Genomic DNA, 24,145 nt, shown 5'->3' on the forward strand with positions numbered 1-24,145 from the left:
ATATTGTAATACAGTCTCTACACATATAACTGATCACTAACGCGAGAGACAGAAAATGAGCTGCACACTATATAGTTCTTGGCAACTTACAGTATCCAGAAAAATGGTTGCTGGCCAAAGTATGTAAAATGTATAGAATAGTTATATTTTATTATTTCATATGGCAGTGTATGGACAATTTGCCACAAATCTACCTATATCATGTACTGCAAATACAGTATATCTTCAAGGACAGTTGGATCTCACCGCTGATAAAAACATCATTTTCTTTTTTGAATTACTTATTACAGTTATGTCTTTTATGATGAGCGATAATGATGATATAACACCCAAACCCATCAGTCAATATCCTTTTTGAAATGTCATAAGTAAAATCTGTCAGCACAATCCTCTCCCCAAACCATTTATATGGTCAAGTTCCTCTCCGAAAATAATGAAAAGACACAGCATGACCATGTACTGCATACTGTATGTGAGGGTGTAGGGGGCATAATTCTTAAAAAAAAGAAATTCCATAATAAACAAATTACTGGTATAATATATTGCTGCTCTATAAAAAATAGCAAAATAATAAATAGTGATGTGCTTGTTATTTCAGTTTGCCTACAGTGCTCGGGTACACACCGAGTATTGCAGATGACCGAGTGACATGTTTGCGTCCCTGGGGCCTCATATTTCGCAGCTGTTTTACAGCCACAAAACATGCAGAGATTGTTTGACAAGCCTGGACTATCCCCACATATTTTTTGGATGTCTATCAATGTGGAAAGCAGGAAAAAAAATTCAAGCGTGTTGAAATTGCAGTAAAAGTACAATTCCACAATAGTTTTGGGTTTTTTTTATTTACCATGCTCACTATCTGTTAAAAACAACCTGGCAATATGGTTCTCCAGATCAGTATGAGAATGCAGACACCAAACATGTATAGTTTAAATTTAATTCAAGCGGTGAAAAAAAGTGAAAACAAATTTGGAAATTTGTAAAAAAAAAAAAATGCTTTGCTTGTGTTGCCATTTTCCAAGAAGCGTAAAGTTTTCCTTTCTAGGGCTATAAGGCTGTGTGGGGGCTCATTTTTTGCGTCCTTAGCTTACGTTTTTACCTTGGGGTGGAGATGATCTTTTATTCGTGTCTTCTTGCATTTTATTGCAATGTTGTCTTGAACAAAAAAAAGTTATTTTGCCATCTGATTAATAATTTATTTTATGTTTTGATAGATTGGACTTTTTATGAATGCAGAAAGACCTAATATTTGTATTACCGGTATTTAATTTTTACAATTGTTTTATTTTTGATGGGAAAAGTGGGGGTAATTTGAACTGTTTTTGTTTTTTTCTATTACATTTAATAGTGCCTTTAGGAGACTATATTTTTTTCCTGACCAAGTGGCCTACACAAAATCATGGAGACATACCGTATTTTTCGCTTTATAAGATGCTCCGGATTATAAGACGCACCACAAATTTTGAGGAGAAAAATAAGAAAAAAATATTTTTTAATAAAATGGTGGTGCTTCTTATAATCCTTGCATCTTATTGCTTACCGGGTTTGGTGGTTACGGTGTAGCGGGGTCCCAGTCTTGCTGCTGGAGGAGGCAGGCGTGGAGTGATGCTGCAGGCCGCATTCAGGGATGAGCGGGGCTCTGATGTGTGTTGCTGCTGCAGGGGTCTTGTGCTGCTGCTGGGTTTCTCCGGGTATCCGGCGGTGCTGTGTGTGTGCCCGGCCCTGCCCGGGGCTCTGCCGACATTGAGCGACAGGCCAGATCCCCGGCATTTCCTCGGTTCCCTGTGTGTGTGCGGTGGTTTCGGGAAAAAATGGCCGCCGGCGCTTGCGCAGATTGGATCTCGGGACCCAGCTCTCGAGAGATGAGATCTCAGCGCTGAAATCTCATCTCGAGAGATAGATTCTGAGATCCCATCTGCGCAAGCACCGGCAGACTGACCAGGGATGTGATCTGAGTGCTGCCAATTTTTCATGCTACTAGATAGGAGAGGTTGGAGAATTTTCTTTATTTCTTTTCCAAGGAAAATTGATGAAACTCTGATAAGATTATGATCAAAGACAATGATGAAACTATGACCGATTTTATCATACATTAGAAAACGGATGTCTGAATGGGCCATTAGGTGTAAAGTCAAGTTCACACATCAGTGAAATACAGTCCTTGATTGACTGCACGGCCTTATAAAGTAGACTGTTTTATATATCAGAAAAAACAGCTGCCTCAATATTCCAATCAGAAGACTATCCATGTAAGGACTCATTCAGGCGTCCATTTTTTTCACTTAGGGTGTGTGCAAACACTGCGGAATTGGGTGCGGATTTGGCCACACGGATTTTGTAAAATCCGCAGGTAAATCCGCAGGTCAAAAGACCTGTGGTTTTACCTGCGGATTAGCCTGCGGTTTTGCCCTGCAGTTTTTCATCTCCTCAATGGAGGAGATGGCAAACCGCTGCGGATTCCGCAGAAAGAATTGACATGTCAATTCTTTCTGCGGTTTCAAATCCGCAGAAAAACCGTGCAGAAAAATCCGGACCGTCTACACTGCGGTTTTGTATTCCCATAGGGAATAATGGTACTGTACACCGCAGCAAAATCTGCTGCGGGGGCGCAGCGGCCAAATCCGCTGCGGAACCGCAGCAGAATCCGCAGTGTGTGCACACACCCTTATGAGAAAAATGCTCAGAGTTTCATCAAATTTTCAACAGAGTTTGGCAGGAGTTTCATCTTATTTTTTTAATTTTGAGAAAAAAAAAGTTTTCCCTCTTCTCCTATTCATGAAGATTGGACAGCATACAGATGGCATCTGGGTGCTGTCCTACTCTTTCACTGACCCATAGACTTCATTGATGAGTTTGATCTGGCTCTCGGATCAATTTCAGACAAGTCTCCTTGATTTTGTGCAGATCGCACAGTCCGAGGAACAAATCAGAGACTTGATTTATAAAGGCACACACCTGACTATATAAGACCTCACAGTGCATGACAGACCAAATGAAAACCATGAGGTCAAATGAACTGGCCAAGGAGCTCAGAGACAAAATTGTGGCAAGGCACACATCTGGCCTTGGTTACAAAAGAATTTCTGCAGTACTCAAGGTTCCAAAGAGCACAGTGGCCTCCATAATCCTTAAATGGAAGAGGTTTGGGACCACCAGAAGTCTTCCTAGACCTGGCCATCCAGCCAAACTGAGCAATCGTGGGAGAAGAGTCTTGGTGAGAGAGATAAAGAAGAACCCCAAGATCACTGTGGCTGAGCTCCACGGATGTAGTAGTGAGATGGGAGAAAGTTCCACAAAGTCAACTATCACTGCAGCCATTCACCAGTCGGGCCTTTATGGCAGAGTGGTCTGAAGGAAGCCTCTCCTCAATGCAAGACATATGAAAGCCCACATAGAGTTTGCTAAAAAAAACATGAAGGACTCCCAGACTATGAGAAATAAGATTCTCTGGTCTGATGAGATAAAGATAGAACTTTTTGGTGATAATTCTAAGTGGTATGTATGGAGTAAACCAGGCACTGCTCATCAACTGCCCAATATAATCCCAACAGTGAAACATGGAGGTGGCAGCATCATGCTATGGGGTGTTTTTCAGCTGCAGGTACAGGATGACTAGTTGCAATTGAGGGAAACATGAATGCTGCCAAGTACAGAAATATCCTGGATGAAAACCTCTTCCAGAGAGCTCTGGACCTCAGACTTGGCCGAAGGTTCACCTTCCAACAAGACAATGGCCCTAAGCACACAGGTAAAATAACAAAGGAGTGGCTTCAGAACAACTCTGTGACCATTCTTGACTGGCCCAGCCAGAGCCCTGACCTAAACCATTTGAGCATCTCTGGAGAGACCTGAAAATGACTGTCCACCCACATTCACCATCCAACCTGATGGAACTGGAGAGGATGAAAGGAAGAATGGCAAAGGATCCCCATATCCAGGTGTGAAAAATTTGTTGCATCATTCCCAAGACGACTCATGGCTATACTAGCTCAAAAGGGTGCTTCTACTCAATACTGAGCAATGGGTCTGGATACTTCTGACCATGTGATATTTCAGTTTCTCTTTTTTAGTAAATTTGCAAAAATTTCTATATTTCTGATTTTTTTCAGTCAAGATGAGGTGCAGAGTGTACATTAATGAGAAAAAATGAACTTTTTTGAATTTACCAAATGGCTGCAATGAAACAAAAAGTAAAAAATTTAAAGGGGTCTGAATACTTTACGTACCCACTATATATAAAATGTATTTTCATCAACAACTGGCAACAATTTATTTCCTTTTTTTGTTCAAAGCTTGCAAAAATCGAGTGATCAATTGCTTACTGATGTGTTAAAGAAAGACTAATTAAAAATACATGAATTTTTTCTTTCTGGAAAATAATAAATATCTTCAAACCTTGCAAAAAGTTTCTTTAGCTGTAAGAGGCATATAATTATGTGAAGGCATTGAAGCACATTTCAGTAACTTCCAGATAACCCTGTGAATACAGTTAGGGGTGTTCAGAGGTGGCAAATGCATTAAAACCCCGGTGCCTAAGTGGTCCCAAAAATCTTGTACCACTTAAGGATGCACAAGAAGAGTAATTGACACGTGAGAGCTGTTGGGGTTTTGGGTCTGATTTGTACTTTTATCCAAGGTGGAGTTGAGCAAAACTCCCAAAATTTGAATCCAGTTGAATTGGCTCAATCTGGGGGGGGGGAAGAGATTTAATTTGCATTGAATAAATTTGGTGTGAATCAAACATTCAAGTAAATGGGTTAAGAAAAAATATTAAAATATTCTCACTTCTCCTTGGCTCTCCTATTACGTGTAAACCTTGAAATTCTAATACTTAAACAGGTTGATCACGATAAGAAAATAACAATCTGCTATCATCCTAAAACAGTGCCCCATCTGTCCACAGGTTGTTTGTGGTATTGCACCTCTGCCCTGTTAACACTGATAACGCTGCGCTACATTACCAGACACAACCCAAAGACAGATGTGCTGTATCAGGAAGGAAACAGCCATGGTTGTGGACAATCCCTTTCATAATCCAAATTGGAAGTAGAGTGATCTCTTACCTGTTACTTCTGAAGAGATGGTGTAGAACGTTCTCTGTCTCCACAACTGAAGTTGTCACCGAGTTACTGAGAATACTTGCAGTGCAATATTGTTTGCTCCTTTATAAGTCACTGATGGGAGTGTATCACATGGCGGTACATCGTTGTCTGAGTCATCGTGCCTTATTGTAAGATTAGATGATCAGATAATGAAACAGATTTAGCCCTTGATGTAATAAAATAACTGCAAAATTTAAAGAGAATGGAGACAAAATGAAACAAGAGGAAACAACAACAAGGAACACCATCGTTACATCGACAGTCTGTCCATGACCTCTATCAAGCACCAACCATAGGTTACCTCCAGAGCAGCAGAAGACAAAACACATGGGTTGTGGAGGCAAAAAGTGCAGAATTTGTTGAACAAAGTATTTTAGACACTTTTTGGGACTTAAATGTTAGAAAAGGAAGGAGCATATTGCACTTTCTGACCTGCTCCTGCTCCTGAAGACGACTGCAGTTACATGTTTGCTTTTTATAATTTTTTTTATATGATCACTATCCTTCGCTTCCCCAAAAACCTCTAAGTACAAAACTCACTCTAAAAAGTCAACAGTGACTATTGCAATAATCTGCATTATTGGTCAGTCATGTATGTATAGGGAAGGTGACCTGACGGAGGGACAGACTGGTCAGAATAGAGAGAAAGGAAGGTTTGCAGTTTAGACAGGTGTCAGTTATTACAGTGGGGAAACAGCTAAGAAAGTGTAGTGGACGTGCAGTACCTTGGGTTGACCATTAGAGGGCAGGGAGGAGTGTGAGCAAAGGACTTGACATCAGCTTAGGGCTTATGAAACCATTGGTCATGGGGGGCGGAGTTACAGGGAACCGGGAATGATATAAATACTGAGGTAAGGTTCCAGAAAGTTCCAGTCCCCAGGGGGAGCTCAAGTGACAGGAGGACTACGACAGTTTGTGCACTCTGAGGAAAACCAAACCAGGGGGACTGAGGAGAGAGATCATCAGGGGGGTGGTCCTGACAGGAAAGTACCGCAGTATAGACGAGGCACCGAGGTAAAGCATACCGTATTGAGAGAGACGACTGTTCAGTAAAAGTACTGTTGGTTTACGGGTAGAACAATTTACCATGAATACAAAAAAAAATACAACATATATATACGTCATGTCTTAATCTCATGGCGCAGGATATGTCTCACCTTGGGATCAACATCTATATTAGAATTTGTTGTCCCCCATCCTGTGGGTAATTTATAAATGTCTGACATGATATTACCTCTATAGGAAACACAACTTGAAAAATAAGTTTAATATCCAGAGAGATGTTACAATTTCGACAATATTACAATTTTTTTTTTTTTATTTTTGTGTTATATAATATTTTTATTATTGGAACAGAGTGAAATACATCATACATTTACCTATGCAACTTTTATACCAAATACTTCTCCCATTACAGACATATAAGATGATTAGTAAGATGTAAGATGTAATATCAGTGTTACAAGCACACAATAAATATACTTGAAGTAATATTCTCAGGGAACAGGACACAGATAGTTCTTATCTTTGTCATTAACCTGTTAAATGCTTCTGTCAATCTTTGACCATGGCAAAGCACATAATTCTGTCCCGGTCAACATGATCATGGGTTGCCACTTGCCATGCCATCGGTGGAATATTGGATCTCCTGCGAGGTTCAGTCGCAGGATGGCAGTGATTTCTCCTATATAAACTGCAATATAGGCTGTTACTAGTACTCAGACATTTTCAGGTTTAAGCACAATAAAGGGACTAAAAAATAAAAATATAAAATTAAAAATTATTTTAAAAATAAAAATCATATCACGTTCTTTCCCAGATTTCAATATTGAAAAAAAAAAATCATGTTTGACATAATCACATCTGTTAGCCACATCAAGACCAGGGGATTTTTAGTTTCTGAGGTTTTCTTTATTATCTCCTTCTTCAAAGTGTCATAACTTTTTATTTTCGGATTAACATAACTTGTGTTTACAGAACAAGATATTTTTTTTTGTGGAACGAGTTGTGGTTCTGAAAGGAATCATTAATTTTAGCTTTCGATCTGCTGGAAAACATGAAAAAAAATCCAAGTGGAGCAAAGAAATGAAATTTAGCCATTGATTTTATTTGTGGTGATCAATGTAAAGAAAAACTGACCTGAACACTTGATGCTACAGTCAGTGCAATTACGGTGGAACCAAAGAAGTAAAAGCTTTGTTCATTTAAAGGGAATCTGTCACCCCATTTTAGCCCTATCAGCTGCCGACACCGCTATCAGGGGCTTATCTACAGCATTCTGTAATGCTGTAGATAAGCCCCCGATGTGACCTGAAAGATAAGAAAAACAAGTTAGATTATACTTACCGGGGGGCGCGGTCGGGTGCGGTGGGTGTTGCTGTCCAGTCCGGCGCCTCCCATCTTCATACGATGCCATCCTCCTTCTTACTTCTGCTGTGGCTCCTGCGCAGGTGTACTTCTCTGCCCTGTTAAGGGCAGAGTAAAGTACTACAGTGTGCAGTCGCCAGGAAAGGTCAGAGAGGTCCGGCGCCTGCACATTGCAGTACTTTACTCTGCCCTCAACAGGGCAGATAAAGTATGCCTGCGTCGGAGCCGAGGCAGAAGTAAGGAGGACGGCTTTGCTAGAGGATGGGAGGTACCAGAGCAGATGGCGATACCATCGGACCAGACCGGACACATGGGTGAGTATAATCTAACTTGTTTTTCTTATCTTTCAGGTTACATCGGGGGCTTATCTACAGCATTCTGTAATGCTGTAGATAAGCCCCTGATGGCAGTGTCAGCAGCTGATAGGGCTAAAATGGGTTGACAAATTCCCTTTAAGCAGTGAAAAAAATCAGAAATTTTCAACAAAAAAAGTAAAAAATGATTTTATGTCACTGTTTTCAGAGTCCAGTAATATATTCACTTTTCCATGGATGCAGATGTGTGAAGGTTTGTTTTTTCATTGATGCCATTTTCAGTTGGATTACATGTTTTAATAAGTTCTTATTGCATAATTTGGTTAAAACAGGAGGAACAGTTACAGGAGGAACTGTACAGACTCAGAAGAAATGCTGGGCGCAATAAGAAAAATAGTACTTCATTTGAACCCCAAAATGTAGCCATTACAATTTACAGCTTGGAATGCAAAGCTAAATTGAAAAGTTATGAGTAGTGATGAGCGAGTATACTCGTTGCTCGGGTTTTTCTGAGCATGCTCGGGTGTACTCTGAGTATTTTGGCGTTGCTCGGAAAAACCCGAGCAACGAGTATACTCGCTCATCACTAGTTATGAGTTTTGAAAAATTACAACACAATCCATTTTTTTCTACACTAAGGTCAGAATTTTTTTAAGCCACTAAAGATAAAATAACTAAAAATTTAGTGTCGCCATTAGAGATGAGCGAGCGCTATGAAATTCAAATTTGCTGATTTGAAAAAAGTTTGGTACACAGTGAATAAATTTGCTCAAATCTCAATATGGGAAAGGTTGTAATTGATTGCAAAATACTTGTGATGGAGAAGAGAAAAATACAAACCCACTGACCGTAAAAGCTTACACGCTATGACCTATAAGAGATAGAAACTTAGGGCTCTGAGCCAGACGACCATATAACTCCTGTGATAAACTGGTCTCGCACCTCTCCTGACCTGAGCAAGACAGTATGATGTATTCTTATGCAGCTATCAAGCTCAGGTCAGGAGGGCCGACAGCCTGCATGAGTTTTATAATGCGATTCTCACACGAGAAATATGGCAGACTGTCTCTGCCCTTACCCAGTGATTCTGGAGATAGAAAACAACTCGACTGTACAAATTGTGCTCCTCTGGGAACCGCTGATCTGTGATGGTCCAAGTCCCGACCACCACTGTACAAGGTTTGATAATCCATGAGATACCATAGCTGGAGGACATTATGAGAAAGCCCACTTGGCCACAGAAAAAATAAAAAGCAGGCTCTTGGATGCTTCAACAGTGTGCAAAATGGCGCTGGAAAAGTTAGCTCTCGTTTTATTCCTTTATTTTATTTTGTAAACTGCAAATTGAATCTTAAAGTGTTTGAGAAACTGCAAATTTCAGGAACTTAGACTCTAATTGATCTTTTACAGATCGATCCTTTCATCTCTAATCACCATAACAGTAAAGACCTGGGGACTTATGCGGTGCAATTTTATTTATCAATGATTGCTGTACAAACTAAGCCAAAAAAAGTGGCGAAGTTGCAATTTTTAGGTGTTTTTTACCATTTAAAAAAATCAGTCACTTATTAGTTTATGTAACCCTTTAACGACCAGGGGTATTTCAGTTTTTGAACTTTATTTTTTTGCTACCCTTCTTCCCAGAGCAATAACATTTTTTATTTTTTGGTCAATATGGTCATTTGAGGGCTTTTTTTTGTGGGACAAGTTGAACACTGCACTTGTACTGGAAAACGAGAAAAAAAATCCAAGTGCAGTGAAATTGCAAAAAAAAGTGCAATTCCATAGTTGTTATTTTTTTGATTTTTATTTTTTACCAAGTTCACTAAAAGCTAAAATTGACCTGCCATTATTATTCTCCAGGTTATGACGATTTCACAGACACTAAACATGTCTAGGTTCTTTTTTGTTTAACCCCTTTCTGACATATGACGTACGATCCCATCCAAGTGCCCTGGACCTGAATGCCCATGGATGGGATAGTACATCATACGCGATCAGCCAAGCTCACGGGGGAAGCGCGGCTGATCGCGGCCGGGTGTCAACTAATTATTACAGATGACACCCGGCACTATGTGCCAGGAGCAGTCACAGACCACTCCCGTCACTTTAACCCCCGTCACACTCAAACATGATTGCAGCGTTGCGGAGGCATGGGGAAACATCACGCAGGGAGGGGTCTCCCTGTGAGCTTTCCTGAAACCCTCAGAACAACGCAATGTGATCACTTTGTTCAGAGGGCCTCCTGCCTGCGGATCCAAGATGGCTGCGGGGTCCTTCCGGGTCCTGCAGGGAGGTGACTTGTAAGTGCTTGCTGATCTGACACAGTGCGCTGCAAAGTGTCAGATGAGCAATCTGATATAATAGATTGATGTCCCACCCTGCGACAAAGTAAAAAAGTGAAAAATAAAATAACATATGTAAAAATATATTAAAAAATTCCTAAATAAAATAAATATTCTCCAATAAATACATTTCTTTATGTAAAAAAACACAATAAAAAGTACACATATTTAGTATCACCGTGTCCGTAACAACATGCCCTATAAAACTGTCCGACTAGTTAACCCCTTAAAAAAGGCAAAAAAAATGCTTTATCATCATACCGCCAAACAAAAAGTGGAATAACATGGGATCAAAAAGTCAGATATAAATAAACATGGTACCGCTGAAAACGTCATCTTGTTCAGCGTTCAGGAAAGAACGAGCCGCCATGCAGAGTTATCAGCGAAAAAATAAATAAGTTATAACTCGCAGAATAAAGCGATGCATAAATAATTATTTTTTATATAAACTTGTTTTTATTGTATAAAAGTGCCAAAACATAAACAAATATGAATGAGGTATCGTTGTACTCATACTGACCTGAAGAATAAAACCGTTTTATCAATTTTACCACACACAGAACAGTATACACGCCCCCCCCCAAAAAAAGGAATTCATGAATTGTTGGTTTTTGTTCTTTTTGCTTCCCAAAAATCGTAATAAAAAGCGATCAAAAAATGTCAAGTGCCCGAAAATGGTACCAATAAAAACGTCAACTTGTCCCGCAAAAAATAAGAGCTTACATGATTCTGTGGACCAAAATATGGAAAAAATTAAAGCTCTCAAAATGTGGTAATGCAAAAACTTTTTTTTTTTGCAATAGAAAGTGTCTTTTAGCATGTGACAGTTGCCAAATATAAAATCCCGCTATAAATAGTATATCAAACCCCCCTTTATCACCTCCTTAGTTAGGGAAAAATAAAATAAAAAAAATTGTATTTGTTTCCAATTTCCCATTAGGATTCGGGTTAGGGCTAAAGTTAGGCTTAGGGTTGGGGCTAAAGTTAGGGTTAGGTTTGTGGCTAAAGTTAGGGTTAGGGTTGGGGCTAAAGTTAGGCTTGAGGCTAAAGTTAGGGTTAGGGTTGGCGCTAAAGTTAGTGTTAGTGTTGGAGTTAAAGTTAGGGTTAGGGTTGGGATTAAAGATAGGATTAGGGTTAGGGGTGTGTTAGGGTTAGGTTTGTGACTAGGGTTATGGTTTGAGTTGGGATTAAGATTAGGGGTGTGTTGGGGTTAGGATTGAAGTTAGAATTGGGGGGTTTCCACTGTTTAGGCACATCAGGGGCTCTACAAAAGCGATATGGCATCTGATCTCAATTCCAGCCAATTCTGCGTTGAAAAAGTCAAACGGTGCTCCTTCTTTTCTGAGCTCTGCCATGCGCCAAAACAGTGTTTTACCCCCACATATGGGGTATCAGCATACTCAGGAAAAATTGCACAATAACTCTTGGTGTACAATTTCTTCTGTTGCCCTTTGGAAAATAAAAAATTGAGGGTAAAAATATGATTTTTGTGGAAAAAAATATGATTTTTTATTTTTATGGTTCTACGTTATAAACCACTGTGAAGCACTTGGGGGTTCAAAGTTCTCACCACACATCTAGATAAGTTCCTTCGGGGGTCTACTTTACAAAATGGGGTCACTTGTGGGAGGTTTACACTGTTTAGGCACATCAGGGGCTCTCCAAACATGGAGTTTGACCTCAATTCCAGCCAATTTGGCATTGAAAAAGTCAAACGGCGCTACTTCCCTTCCGTGCTCTGCCATGCGCTGAAACAGTGGCTCCCCTCCACATATGGGGTATCAGCATACTCAGGACAATTGTACAATGACTTTTGTGGTCCAATTCCTCCTGTTACCCTTGAGAAAGTAAAGAAAAATTGGACCTGAATATTTTTTTTGCAAAAAAAAAGTTAATTTATTTTTAAACATTCAAAAAATTCCTGTAAAGCACCTGAAGGGTTAATAAGCTTCTTGAGTGTGGCTTTAAGCACTTTGAGGGGTGCAGTTTTTAGAATGATGTCACTTTTGGGTATTTTCTATCATATAGACCCCTCCAAATGACTTCAAATGTGATGTAGTCCCCCCAAAAAAATGATGTTGTAAAAATGAGAAATCGCTGGTTAACTTTTAACCCTTATAACTTCCTAAAAAAAAAAAAATTTGGTTCCAAAATTGTGCAGCTGTAAAGTAAACATGTGGGAAATGTTACTTATTAGGTATTTTGTGAACCATATCTCTGTGATTTAAGGGCATGAAAAGTCAAATTTGAAAAATTGTGAAATTTTCAAAATTGTCACCAAATTTCCTTTTTTTTCACAAATAAACGCAAGCTACATCAAAGAAATTTTACCACTAACATGAAGTACAGTATGTCATGAGAAAACTGACATTTTTATTGTTACCATATTGGTATAGATATGATCTTTCGATCGCCCATTATTGCATTTTATTACAATGTAGCGGAGACCAAAAAAAACTTAGTTCTATCATTTTGAATTTTTTCCTCGTTACGCCGTTTAGTTTTTTGTTTAATTCTTTTTTTATATTGATAGATCGGGCGATTTTGAAGGTGGCTATACCAAATATGTGTATATTTATTTTTTTAATTGTTTTATTTTGAATGAGCCGAAAGGGGGGTGATTTGATCTTTTATTTTTTTAATTTTTTTCAATATTTTTAAACTTTTTTTTTTTTACTTTTTGCATGCTTCAGTAGTCTCTATGGGAGACTACAAGCTGCAGTACTTTGATCACCTCTGCTACAGACAGGTGATAATCACATTTCCTGTATGTAGCAGTAATGCTCACTTGCTATGAGCACCGACCACGCCCACCATCTGGGGATTTATTCTGATGGAATATAGGCTGAACTGGATGGACAAATGTCTTTTTTCTGTCTTGCTATGTTACTATGCTACTATGCAATATGGCTATGACAACCATAGAGGTCTCTTCTTGCCATGTAGACCCATCCGTGACCTGACGGGATCACTGATAAACGGGATTTACCATGAGCATCCGTTAACCGCAAGTTAAATGCTGCTGTCAGAGACTGACAGTCGTATTTAACTACTTAATAGCCGAGGGTGTTGCAGGCACATGTCAGCTTTATAGATCAGCTGACATGTACTCAGAGAGGTGCCGGCTCAGCGCCGGAGCCCACACCAAACAGGGGGAGTCTGATGTGGGCATACTAATACACCCGATGTCAGAAAGGAGTTAAAGGAACAAAAAATGTTATTGCTCCAAGAATGACAGAAGACACAAAAGAAAGTGGAAAAAAAATGGCCAAGTCTGCACGGGTTAAGAGTTTTCAAATACAGTAGATAACAGGAATATATTTTACACATCAGTTGTGCAAGTATTTCATATATTTTGTTGCCTGTCTATATCATTAGGAGTTTCATCTAAGGCTCTTTCTAGCCTGGATGGGATGGATCTGAAGAAACCTTGTTGCAAATCTCGTACCATGAAAGCGTAAATGATTGGATTGATGCAACTGTTAAAGTAAGCCAGGATTTTAAAAATAGTGTGTACAATAGGGAATGCAAAACTATATTCATGATATTGAGATATTAGTGGCCATATGTAATATGGAAACCAGCAGATGAAGAAACACACTATAACAGCGGTGATGATCCTGGAGGATCTCTGAGATCTCTGGAATCTCTTGCTTTTTCTAAGTTTGTAGAAAATGGTGACATAACTGGTGAATATGATCAGAAAAGGGATTGAAAACATTACAACAAATCTGATCAGCTGAATGTTCCGATATACCTCTGAGTTGTAATGATGTGCATAATAATAAAACACACACCATTCCATTAGAGCAGCCTCATGGTATCTATATATGTAATACACAAAACCTGTTAGAATTAAGCTCAAGACCCAAATGATCGCTGCAGTGTTTCTCACCAGTTTAGACGTTCTGTGAACTTTTGCCCAAATTGGCCTCATGACGCAGACCCAGCGGTCAATACTCATGGCTGTCAGAAGAAGAACACTGGCGCTCATGTTTACTGTAAACAGAAGCATGTTCAGAATGCAATAAGTAAAATTTGTGTGAAGTGAATCAACTGCAACCCACTTAACAATTCTTAGTGGCAGAAATGCACAGCACAGGAAGTCCGCGATGGCCAGGTGAAGGAACCACACAGCATTGATTGTCTTCTTTATCCGGAATCCGGCAATCCAAATGACTAATCCATTACCGATAATCCCAAGAGCAAAAACAATACTGTATAATGTAATAGCCAGGTTCCGCATAATGACCCAAGAATATGGTGACTTTTCATATCTGTATGATGACCTGAGAAGACAAGATAGGGTAGACCTTAGGGAAATGAAGAATTTTTAGTTCTTTAAATGTATAGCTTTTTTACAGGGGGTTTTATGGAGGACTGAAGCTATCTTCCACGTGTGGTTACACTGTAGGGCTGGAGGTCATACCACCATATTTTTCTATCGTATAACAGGAGGTGAAAGGACACATTGATCATTTGGCTTTATTTGCCAGGAAAGACACTATAAACCTTTGCAAATCTATTGACACTTTTTTTAGAAGGATGTAGAATTTAAGGGGTGCTCACTGCTTGGTGGGTTATGGTACTCTGAAGAAAATTCCAATAATAACCAAATAACAACAAACTTCGGCACTCAAAAAGTCAGGTTTATTACCCAATATGTATATCCAAAAAGCTAGAACCACCATCATACAAAAATAAGGATAGACCCTAAGAAAAAACAGATGTGCTTCTGCAATGTTTCGGCATTCACATGCCTTTTTCAAGCCAAATCTGTTATGAGGTGGGGACTCTCATGATGGATGCAAATCCACCTGAATCCCTGGGTGGCGTGGTGTCTCCTGGGAGGGTGACTGCTGCAGGGCAACAGATTTGGCTTGAAAAAGGCATGTGAATACTGAAACGTTGCAGAAGCACATCTGTAAGTTACCATTGAAAAGTATTGATTCTAACTTTCTATCAGTAAAGCTGTCAGACATTAGTCTGGCAGGAAACTGTGTGAACAAGACTATCTGTTTGCATCTCCTTTTGATCCTCGATTGCAACAATCTCAACCTGCATCACATGGCTCGATCCTTATCATAACAGAAAATCAATTTGCCATGACAATTGCCTCAGAAGACTTGTGCCTACATGGAGCCATCACTACTGAGGCCAAGCTGTGATGAGAAGTAAAAAGTTTACCTCCGGTCACTGGTGTCAGCTGATGGGGATACAGGTCCCATCAGCTGACACTTGCTGCTACTAAAAGTGAAAGCAGGAGTGGTGGATGGGAGTACTAATCAGCGGCTCCTGCTCTGTAAATAAATAATTTAAACAAAGCCTGCATGGATTCCCCTGCATTTTTGATAACCAGCGAGGCAAAACTCACAGCTGAGGGCTGCAAACCTCAGCTGTCGGCTTCAGCAAGGTTGGCTATCAAGAATAGAGGGGTCCCCACACTGAATTTCTAATTATGACATCAACCCCCCTTAACTATGACCCCATTTGCCACAGCTACAGGGCAAGTAGGAAGAGCGAGGCTAAGTGCAAGAATTGTCACATCTTAGAGATGTGCTTTTTCTGTGGTGGCTGAGTGCTGATGTTTTTAGTCTGGGGGGCAGTATCCATGGCCCCTTCTTGGGCTATTATTGTCAGCAAGCAGCTGTCTGCATAGCTTTTGCTGGTGGTTAATAATAGAGGGATCCTACATCATTTTTTTTAGGGTCTCCCATTTTAATAGCCAGTAAAGGCTGTGTATAGCTGTGAGCTGATATTAATAGCCTGGGAAGCTCAATGGGTATTACCCCCTTCCCAGGCTATAACCATCGGCCCTCAGCCATCGCCTTTCGCTATACTAGTTAACAAAATTACGCGGGAGCCCATTGCATTTTTTTATGAAAAATAATCTTTTATTAATCAAATACATGTACAGTAAGCTGCACACACACTGTACGAAATGTATTTGTCACTGACACCTATAGAGCTACCTATTCTATTTGTATTATCTGTATGTAATCCATCTCTTCTATAATGTCAGCTCCTGCTGTGATTTTACACTATCGGGGGCTGCTGAATTGTCGGCTTTTCTTCCATCTTTGCAACATATACATGGGCGGTGTACCCAGGATCTCAACTAGGGGGAGGCAAGCCTTGGTCGTTCAGGTTGTAAAATTTTAGAGGATGAGTGATCTCATGGAGATCAACATCCGACACTGCGGAGACACCATCACATGTTTCTCAACGCAGTGATTCTAGAGCAATGCCCCCATCCCTTATGGGAAATATGCAAAAACATGTAAATCAACAGCCGCGGAGACACCATCACATGTTTCTCAACGCAAGCAATGACTAGCCAGGTCTTTCACCGGGAAGGAACAACCACGGGAAGGGCAGTCTCCAATGAAGGAAACCACCTATGCCAAAACATGGTATCCATCCACAGACAGCTGTTTCGGGGTATTGCCCCTCATCAGTGTGGAGTAGGAAACTGGCTAGTAGGAGCAATGCCTAGTAAAAGACTGCGAAAAGGAGGATGAGTGACCTCATGGAGATCAACATCCGACACTGCGGAGACACCATCACATGTTTCTCAACGCAGTGATTCTAGAGCAATGCCCCCATCCCTTATGGGAAATATGCAAAAACATGTAAATCAACAGCCGTGGAGACACCATCACATGTTTCTCAACGCAAGCAATGACTAGCCAGGTCTTTCACCGGGAAGGAACAACCACGGGAAGGGCAGTCTCCAATGAAGGAAACCACCTATGCCAAAACATGGTATCCATCCACAGACAGCTGTTACGGGGTATTGCCCCTCATCAGTGTGGAGTAGGAAACTGGCTAGTAGGAGCAATGCCTAGTAAAAGACTGCGAAAAGGAGGATAAGTGACCTCATGGAGATCAACATCCGACACTGCGGAGACACCATCACATGTTTCTCAACGCAGTGATTCTAGAGCAATGGCCCCATCCCTTATGGGAAATATGCAAAAACATGTAAATCAACAGCCGCGGAGACACCATCACATGTTTCTCAACACAAGCAATGACTAGCCAGGTCTTTCACCGGGAAGGAACAACCACGGGAAGGGCAGTCTCCAATGAAGGAAACCACCTATGCCAAAACATGGTATCCATCCACAGACAGCTGTTTCGGGGTATTGCCCCTCATCAGTGTGGAGTAGGAAACTGGCTAGTAGGAGCAATGCCTAGTAAAAGACTGCGAAAAGGAGGATGAGTGACCTCATGGAGATCAACATCTGACACTGCGGAGACACCATCACATGTTTCTCAACGCAGTGATTCTAGAGCAATGGCCCCATCCCTTATGGGAAATATGCAAAAACATGTAAATCATCAGCCGCGGAGACACCATCACATGTTTCTCAACGCAAGCAATGACTAGCCAGGTCTTTCACCGGGAAGGAACAACCACGGGAAGGGCAGTCTCCAATGAAGGAAACCACCTATGCCAAAACATGGTATCCATCCACAGACAGCTGTTTTGGGGTATTGCCCCTTATCAGTGTGGAGTAGGAAACTGGCTAGTAGGAGCAATGCCTAGTAAAGACCTGGCTAGTCATTGCTTGCGTTGAGAAACATGTGATGGTGTCTCCGCGGCTGTTGATTTACATGTTTTTGCATATTTCCCATAAGGGATGGGGGCATTGCTCTAGAATCACTGCGTTGAGAAACATGTGATGGTGTCTCCGCAGTGTCGGATGTTGATCTCCATGAGGTCACTCATCCTCCTTTTCGCAGTCTTTTACTAGGCATTGCTCCTACTAGCCAGTTTCCTACTCCACACTGATGAGGGGCAATACCCCGAAACAGCTGTCTGTGGATGGATACCATGTTTTGGCATAGGTGGTTTCCTTCATTGGAGACTGCCCTTCCCGTGGTTGTTCCTTCCCGGTGAAAGACCTGGCTAGTCATTGCTTGCGTTGAGAAACATGTGATGGTGTCTCCGCGGCTGTTGATTTACGTAAAATTTTAGAATGAAAAAGGTGAATGAAACTGCTCCATACAGTATAATGAGACCCATACCTGTATATACATCATCACCAGCCCCAGCTCACTGAGCCCAGCACCACCTGTATATACATCATCACCAGCCTCAGCCCACTGAGCCCAGCACCTGATTATACATCACCAGCTCACTGAACCCAGCACCACCTTTATATACATCATCACCAGCCTCAGTCCACTGATCCCAGCACTACCTGTATATACATCATCACCAGCCCACTGAGCCCAGCACCTGTATATACATAATCACCAGCCCACTAAGCCCAGCACCTGCATAAATCATCACCAGCCCCAGCCCACTGAGCCCAGCACCACTTATATATACATCATCACCAGCCCACTGAGCCCAGCACCACCTGTATATACATCATCACCAGCTCCAGCCCACAAAGCCCTGCACCACCTGTATATATATATTAGCGCAGCCACAGCCAACCCCCAGCCCCAGTATACGCATCAGCCCAGCCAGCCCCCAGTATATACACCAGCCCCCAGTCCCAGTATATACACCAGTCCAGCCAGTCCGTAGCCCAAGTATATATACCAGCCCAGCCACAGCCAGCCCCTGTATACATCAGCCACAGCCAGCCCCCATATACCTCAGCCACAGCCAGCCTCCAACCCCTGTATACCTCAGCCACCGCCAGCCTCTGTATACGTCAGCCACAGCCAGCTCCAAGCCCCTGTATACATCAGCCACAGCCAGCCCCCAGGCCCTGCATACATCAGCCACAGCCAGCCCCCAGCGCCTGTATACATCAGCCACAGCCAACCCCCAACCCCTGTATACATTAGCCACAGCCAGCCCCCAGCCCCTGTATACATCATCCACAGCCATCTCCCAGCCCCTGTATATATCAGCCACAGCCAGCCCTCTGCCCCTGTATACATCAGCCTCAGCCAGCCCCCAGCCATTGTATACATCAGACACAGCCAGCCCCTGTATACCTCAGCCCAGGCCCAGCTCATTACCTGTCCTGTCTGACACTGCAGATTGCTGCAGGAGCGCACAAGTATGCTCCTCCGGATGCCTGAGTCACTGACCTGATACATTCAAGTTCAGCAGCGTGCTGCAGCCAGGGGCGGGAGACGGGGAGAGCAGCGCGCTCTCTTTCTCTGGCCTCAAAGAACGTCCTGACGTTGAATGTCAGGACATTCTTATTATCCCCCTATGTACAGGGCACCCGGGCCACTGCGCGCACTTGTAAAGCCGCTGGCACCGTGCCCAAAGATTTAAAGGGCCGGCGGTAGGATAGGTGCACGGCATGCCACTGCTTCTGGGGAGGGCAGCTGCCCCCCTCCTGCCCCACGGTGGGTAAGCCCATGAACATATATACATACAGTATATATGTGTGTGTCACTGACATCTTTATACATATGTATTCTATGTGTACAGTATCTATCTATCTATCTATATCTATCTATATATCTATCTATATATCTATCTATCTATTATATGCATTTGACACTGTGGATCATCAGCTCCTCCTCACTATGCTCCGTTCCATTGGCTTCAAGGACACCGTTCTCTCCTGGTTCTCCTCCTATCTCTCTGACTGCTCCTTTACGGTATCTTTTGCCGGTTCCTCCTCCTCTCACCTTCCCCTTACTGTTGGGGTTCCTCAAGGATCGGTTCCAGGCCCCCTCCTCTTCTCCTTGTATACTGCCCCTATTGGTCATACAATCAGTAGATTTGGTTTCCAGTACCATCTCTATGCTGATGACACCCAATTATACGCTTCTTCTCCTGACATCATGCCAGCCTTTCTAGAAAACACCGGCGATTGTCTAAACGCTGTGTCTAACATCATGTCCTCACTATATCTGAAACTGAACCTGTCAAAGACTGAACTCTTTGTGTTTCCTCCCTTTACAAATGTACCTATACCCGACATTGCCATTTCTGTGTGTGGTTCCACTATTACTCCCCAGCAACATGCCCGATGTCTTTGGGTCATACTCGACTCCGAGCTTTCCTTTGCCCCCACATTCGATCACTGGCTCGCTCTTGTCATCTGCACCTCAAAAACATTTCTAGAATTCGACCTTTTCTTACTTTTGACTCTGCAAAAACTCTTACTGTTTCTCTTATTCATTCTCGTCTCGACTATTGTAATTCACTTCTAATCGGTCTCCCTCTTACCAAACTCTCCCCTCTCCAATCTGTCTTGAATGCTGCAGCCAGGATCATATTCCTCACCAATCATTACACCGATGCCTTTACCTTGTGCCAGTCATTACACTGGCTACCCATCCACTCCAGAATTCAGTATAAACTTATGACCCTCACCCACAAAGCCCTCCATGGCTCAGCACCACCCTACATCTCCTCCCTTGTTTCAGTGTACCACCCTACCCGCGCCCTCCATTCTTCTGATGACCTGAGGTTAGCATCCTCAATAATCAGAACCTCCCACTCCCGTCTCCAAGACTTTACATGTGCTGTGCCAATTCTTTGGAATGCACTTCCCAGGTCAATATGATTAGTCCCCAATCCCCACACTTTTAAGCGTGCCCTGAAAACGCATTTATTCAGACTGGCCTATCGCCTCAACACATTAACCTAATCTATCCCTGTGTGGCACAGCCAAAAGTTTCACCATAACCAGGTTCCCCGCATCATGTTCCTACATGCTTTATGCATCTGTGGCGCCCCTGAGGCTCAGTCGCCACAGAGGTACTGCACCTTCTCCTAAGGTGTGGTGCCCCACCATCCTGGTAAGTTGGGGGCTCCTTTCCACACTTCAACACCTGCATGCCACACACAGGATAGTTCAGCAAAGGACCAGATTGCAGCTCCATGCTTAAAGGGTAGCAGAGCACCTTTCGTGGGTCCTTGCTTCGTAACATGAGATGTGCTGGGAGGTGGGTGGAGTTTAGATTCATATAAAAGATTGGGAAGGTTTAGAATTACAGGTCAGTCCCTTAGAGGGCAAGTCCCTTAGAGGTTCAGTCTGACAGAAGGTCGGCGGAGTAGGAAGCCACTCAGTGAGGAGTGGGGATCCCTGGAAGAAGGGATGGAGGAAGGAGTGCTGCAGCTGCCTCAGTGACCTGAGCCAGCTGGCACGGGAAAGAAAGGTGGAGAGACGTAGACCTGTAACCTAAGCATCCATACGAAGGAGAGAGAAGTACGGAACGAAGGAGTAGAGAACAGAGAGGAGGAGTGGGTTGGATAGGAACCCTGCCTATAGGTTCTCAGCGCAAGGCCGGGGCCCGAGGTTGTATGGGCACTTATGGTTCTGCAGCAATCACCGGTGGAGTAGGAAGCTGTAAATGCACTACTCTGTTACACTGTGTTCCAAATTATTATGCAAAAAATACTTCCTCATATTTTCTCTAAATTACCTATATGAATTGCAGTCATTGTTATTTTCCAGTCATCTACTATTCCAGTATAATTGCAATGTTTTTGAACAAACTGTCCATGAAAACAGTATATTTTTAAAAATAATAAACACTCAAAATGCATGTTCCAAATTATTATGCACAGCAGAGTTTTCACCCTTTTTATTTTTATTTTGAACAAAAAAATGGTCAATTGTGAAATTATAAGCATTATCAGCTTATTACAAAATGAAATCAAACAGTTTTCAAGTCAAAACTTTATTCTAGGTGATGTTACATTTGCACATAGGACCCCTTGTTCGAAAGAAGCTTCTGAACTCTCTCGTCCATTGAATTTGTCAGTTTTTGGATGGTTTGTGCTTCAATTGTTTTGCATGTGGACAGAATACCCTCCCAGAGCTGTTGCTTAGATGTGAACTGCCTCCCGCCATCATAGACACTCCTTTTGATGATGCTCTAGAGGTTCTCAATGGGGTTGAGGTCAGGGGAAGATGGTGGCCACACCATAAGTTTGTCCTCTTTTATGCCCATAGCAGCCAGAGATGCAGATGTGTTATTTGCAGCATGAGACGGTGCATTATCATGCATGAAAATGATCTTGCTGCAGAAAGCACGGTTCTTCCTCTTGAATCATGGCAGGAAGTGCTGTTTTAGAAACTCCACATAGATTATGGAGTTCATCTTTACCCCTTCAGGGATCCTAAAGGGGCCCACAATCTCTCTCCCCATGATTCCAGCCCAAAACATTACTCCACCTCCTCCTTGTTGGCGCCTTAGCCGTGTTTTCATGGGTTGTCCATCAACCAGCCATCCTCCACTTCATCCATCTGGACCATCAAGCGTTGCACGGCACTCATCGGTGAACAAAACAGTTTGGAAGTCAGTCTTCATGTATCGTTTGGCCCACTGGAGCTGTTTCTGCTTGTGTGCAGTGGATAGAGGTGGTCGACAGGATGGCTTATGCACAGCTGCAAACCTCTGAAGGACCCTGCATCTTGTTGTTCGGGGGACGTTGGAGGCACCAGCAGCTTCAAAAACTGGTCTACTGCTATGACAAGGCATTTTTGCAGCTGCTCTTTTAACCTGACGCAATTGCCTGTTGGAAAGAGTCCTCAATTTTTCCTTATCAGCACGCACATGTGTGTGCTGGGAATCAGCTACATACTTCTTGATTGTGCAACGATCACAATGAAATGTCTTGGCAATGTTGATTGTAGCCATGCCTTGACCTAAATACTCCACAATTTGTTGCTTCTCAGCAGCCGACACATCCTTTTTCTTTCCCATTTTGGCAAAAAATGTAGGCTGCTTAATAATGTGGAACAGCCTTCTTAAGTAGTCTTGCCTTTATTTGGACACACCTGCCAAACTAATTTGCACAGGTATCTGCAATTGCTTTCAGTGATATAAAGAGCCCTGACATACATCACCATCAATGAGTTTAAATGACAAACAAAAAAATTCTAAATTTATCACTTCTAAACTCTTTTTGCATAATAATTTGGAACACAGTATATGAATGGGTCACCGAGGAGAAAAACTAAACAAGCGAAGTCACGGAAAACCAGAGAGGTTGGTAACTATGCAGATTGCAGACCCTTGATCCTAACCACACAACTAGCAGCAGCCGTGGAGCGTTCCGATGATGAATCTAGATGCCTCGTCACAGCCGGAGGACTAAATAAGCCTAAAGCAAGAAAAGGGGAAAACTAACTGCCCCAGAGCAGACCCCAAAGGAATAGACAGCCCCCACACATGTACTGACGGTGAAACAAGATGAAAACACAAACACACGCAGGAAAATAGGCTGAGCAAACGATGGGGCCCAAACTAACTAGAAAGGACAGGAAAGGAAAGACACTGTCTGCAATCTGCCCAAAAAACCCTACAAAAATAATGTCCAACACTTCTGATAACAAAATTAACCCTGAAGTCACAAGACTTCTCCCACTATATCAGCACTCTGAAATATTCTGAGACAGAGCAAAAAAGAGGCCAATCTAATAAGGGACAAAAAGCAAATTGGCAAATACAGATAAGAGTGGAAATTCAGCACAGCCCCAGCCGGGGCTGGCTGACCACACAAAAAACTGAATAGACCAACAAAATCAAGTGTGAACATCAGCAGAAACAATTAGCTTGAGATGACTGGAACAGAGCTGAAAACCAAGACCTGAAAAGCCAGAAGGAATCACCAGCACCAGAATAGGGCGTCGGCTGTCTTAAATCCAGTCTGAGATTCCAGAGATCCAATCGTTATCCTCATCATCAGGTGGCAGATCTCTACTAATTAAATCAACCTCACTACCTCCTGTTACCACCAGAGGGAGCCCGGAAGGAGAACTCACAACTGGTAGACCAGAAAATGAGTTCACAACACTACTCCCATCCAAGACTTGGGACACAACAGCAACACGGATAGAGACCCAGGATCCAGGAGCATCCCTGAGCAGGCTACAGCTGTCTGTCATACAAGTAGAGTTCTAGGAACATCTGGACAGGAGGTATTCCAGGGTAACTAAGTACTGGAGTGCTTCACACCACAAGGCGCATTGGCAGAGTCATTCAGGAAAGGCACATGTTGGCGGAGTGTTGGAGAGAGCCCTGACTTGCCCGGGAGGTTGATTGAGTCTTTACCCCAGAGGACACGGCACGG

General features: G+C 42.4%; 1 protein-coding gene across 1 annotated transcript; it reads right to left on the reverse strand.

Moving 5' to 3' along the window:
- Positions 1-13,474: 13,474 nt before the first annotated feature.
- Positions 13,475-14,374, reverse strand: LOC141084996 (formyl peptide receptor-related sequence 1-like). Its single transcript, XM_073569922.1, has one exon. The coding sequence runs from the start codon at positions 14,372-14,374 to the stop codon at positions 13,475-13,477; it is 900 nt and encodes a 299-aa protein (XP_073426023.1).
- Positions 14,375-24,145: the final 9,771 nt, after the last annotated feature.

The sequence above is a fragment of the Dendrobates tinctorius genome, unplaced genomic scaffold (assembly GCF_039654945.1).
Source record: "Dendrobates tinctorius isolate UK_male_01 unplaced genomic scaffold, ASM3965494v1 ptg000028l, whole genome shotgun sequence".
NCBI classification, from domain to species: Eukaryota; Metazoa; Chordata; class Amphibia; order Anura; family Dendrobatidae; genus Dendrobates; species Dendrobates tinctorius.

Bases quoted from the DNA above. Each gene is read 5' to 3' on its own strand.
- LOC141084996 (XM_073569922.1), bottom strand. From the start codon at position 14,374: ATGCGGAACCTGGCTATTACATTATACAGTATTGTTTTTGCTCTTGGG.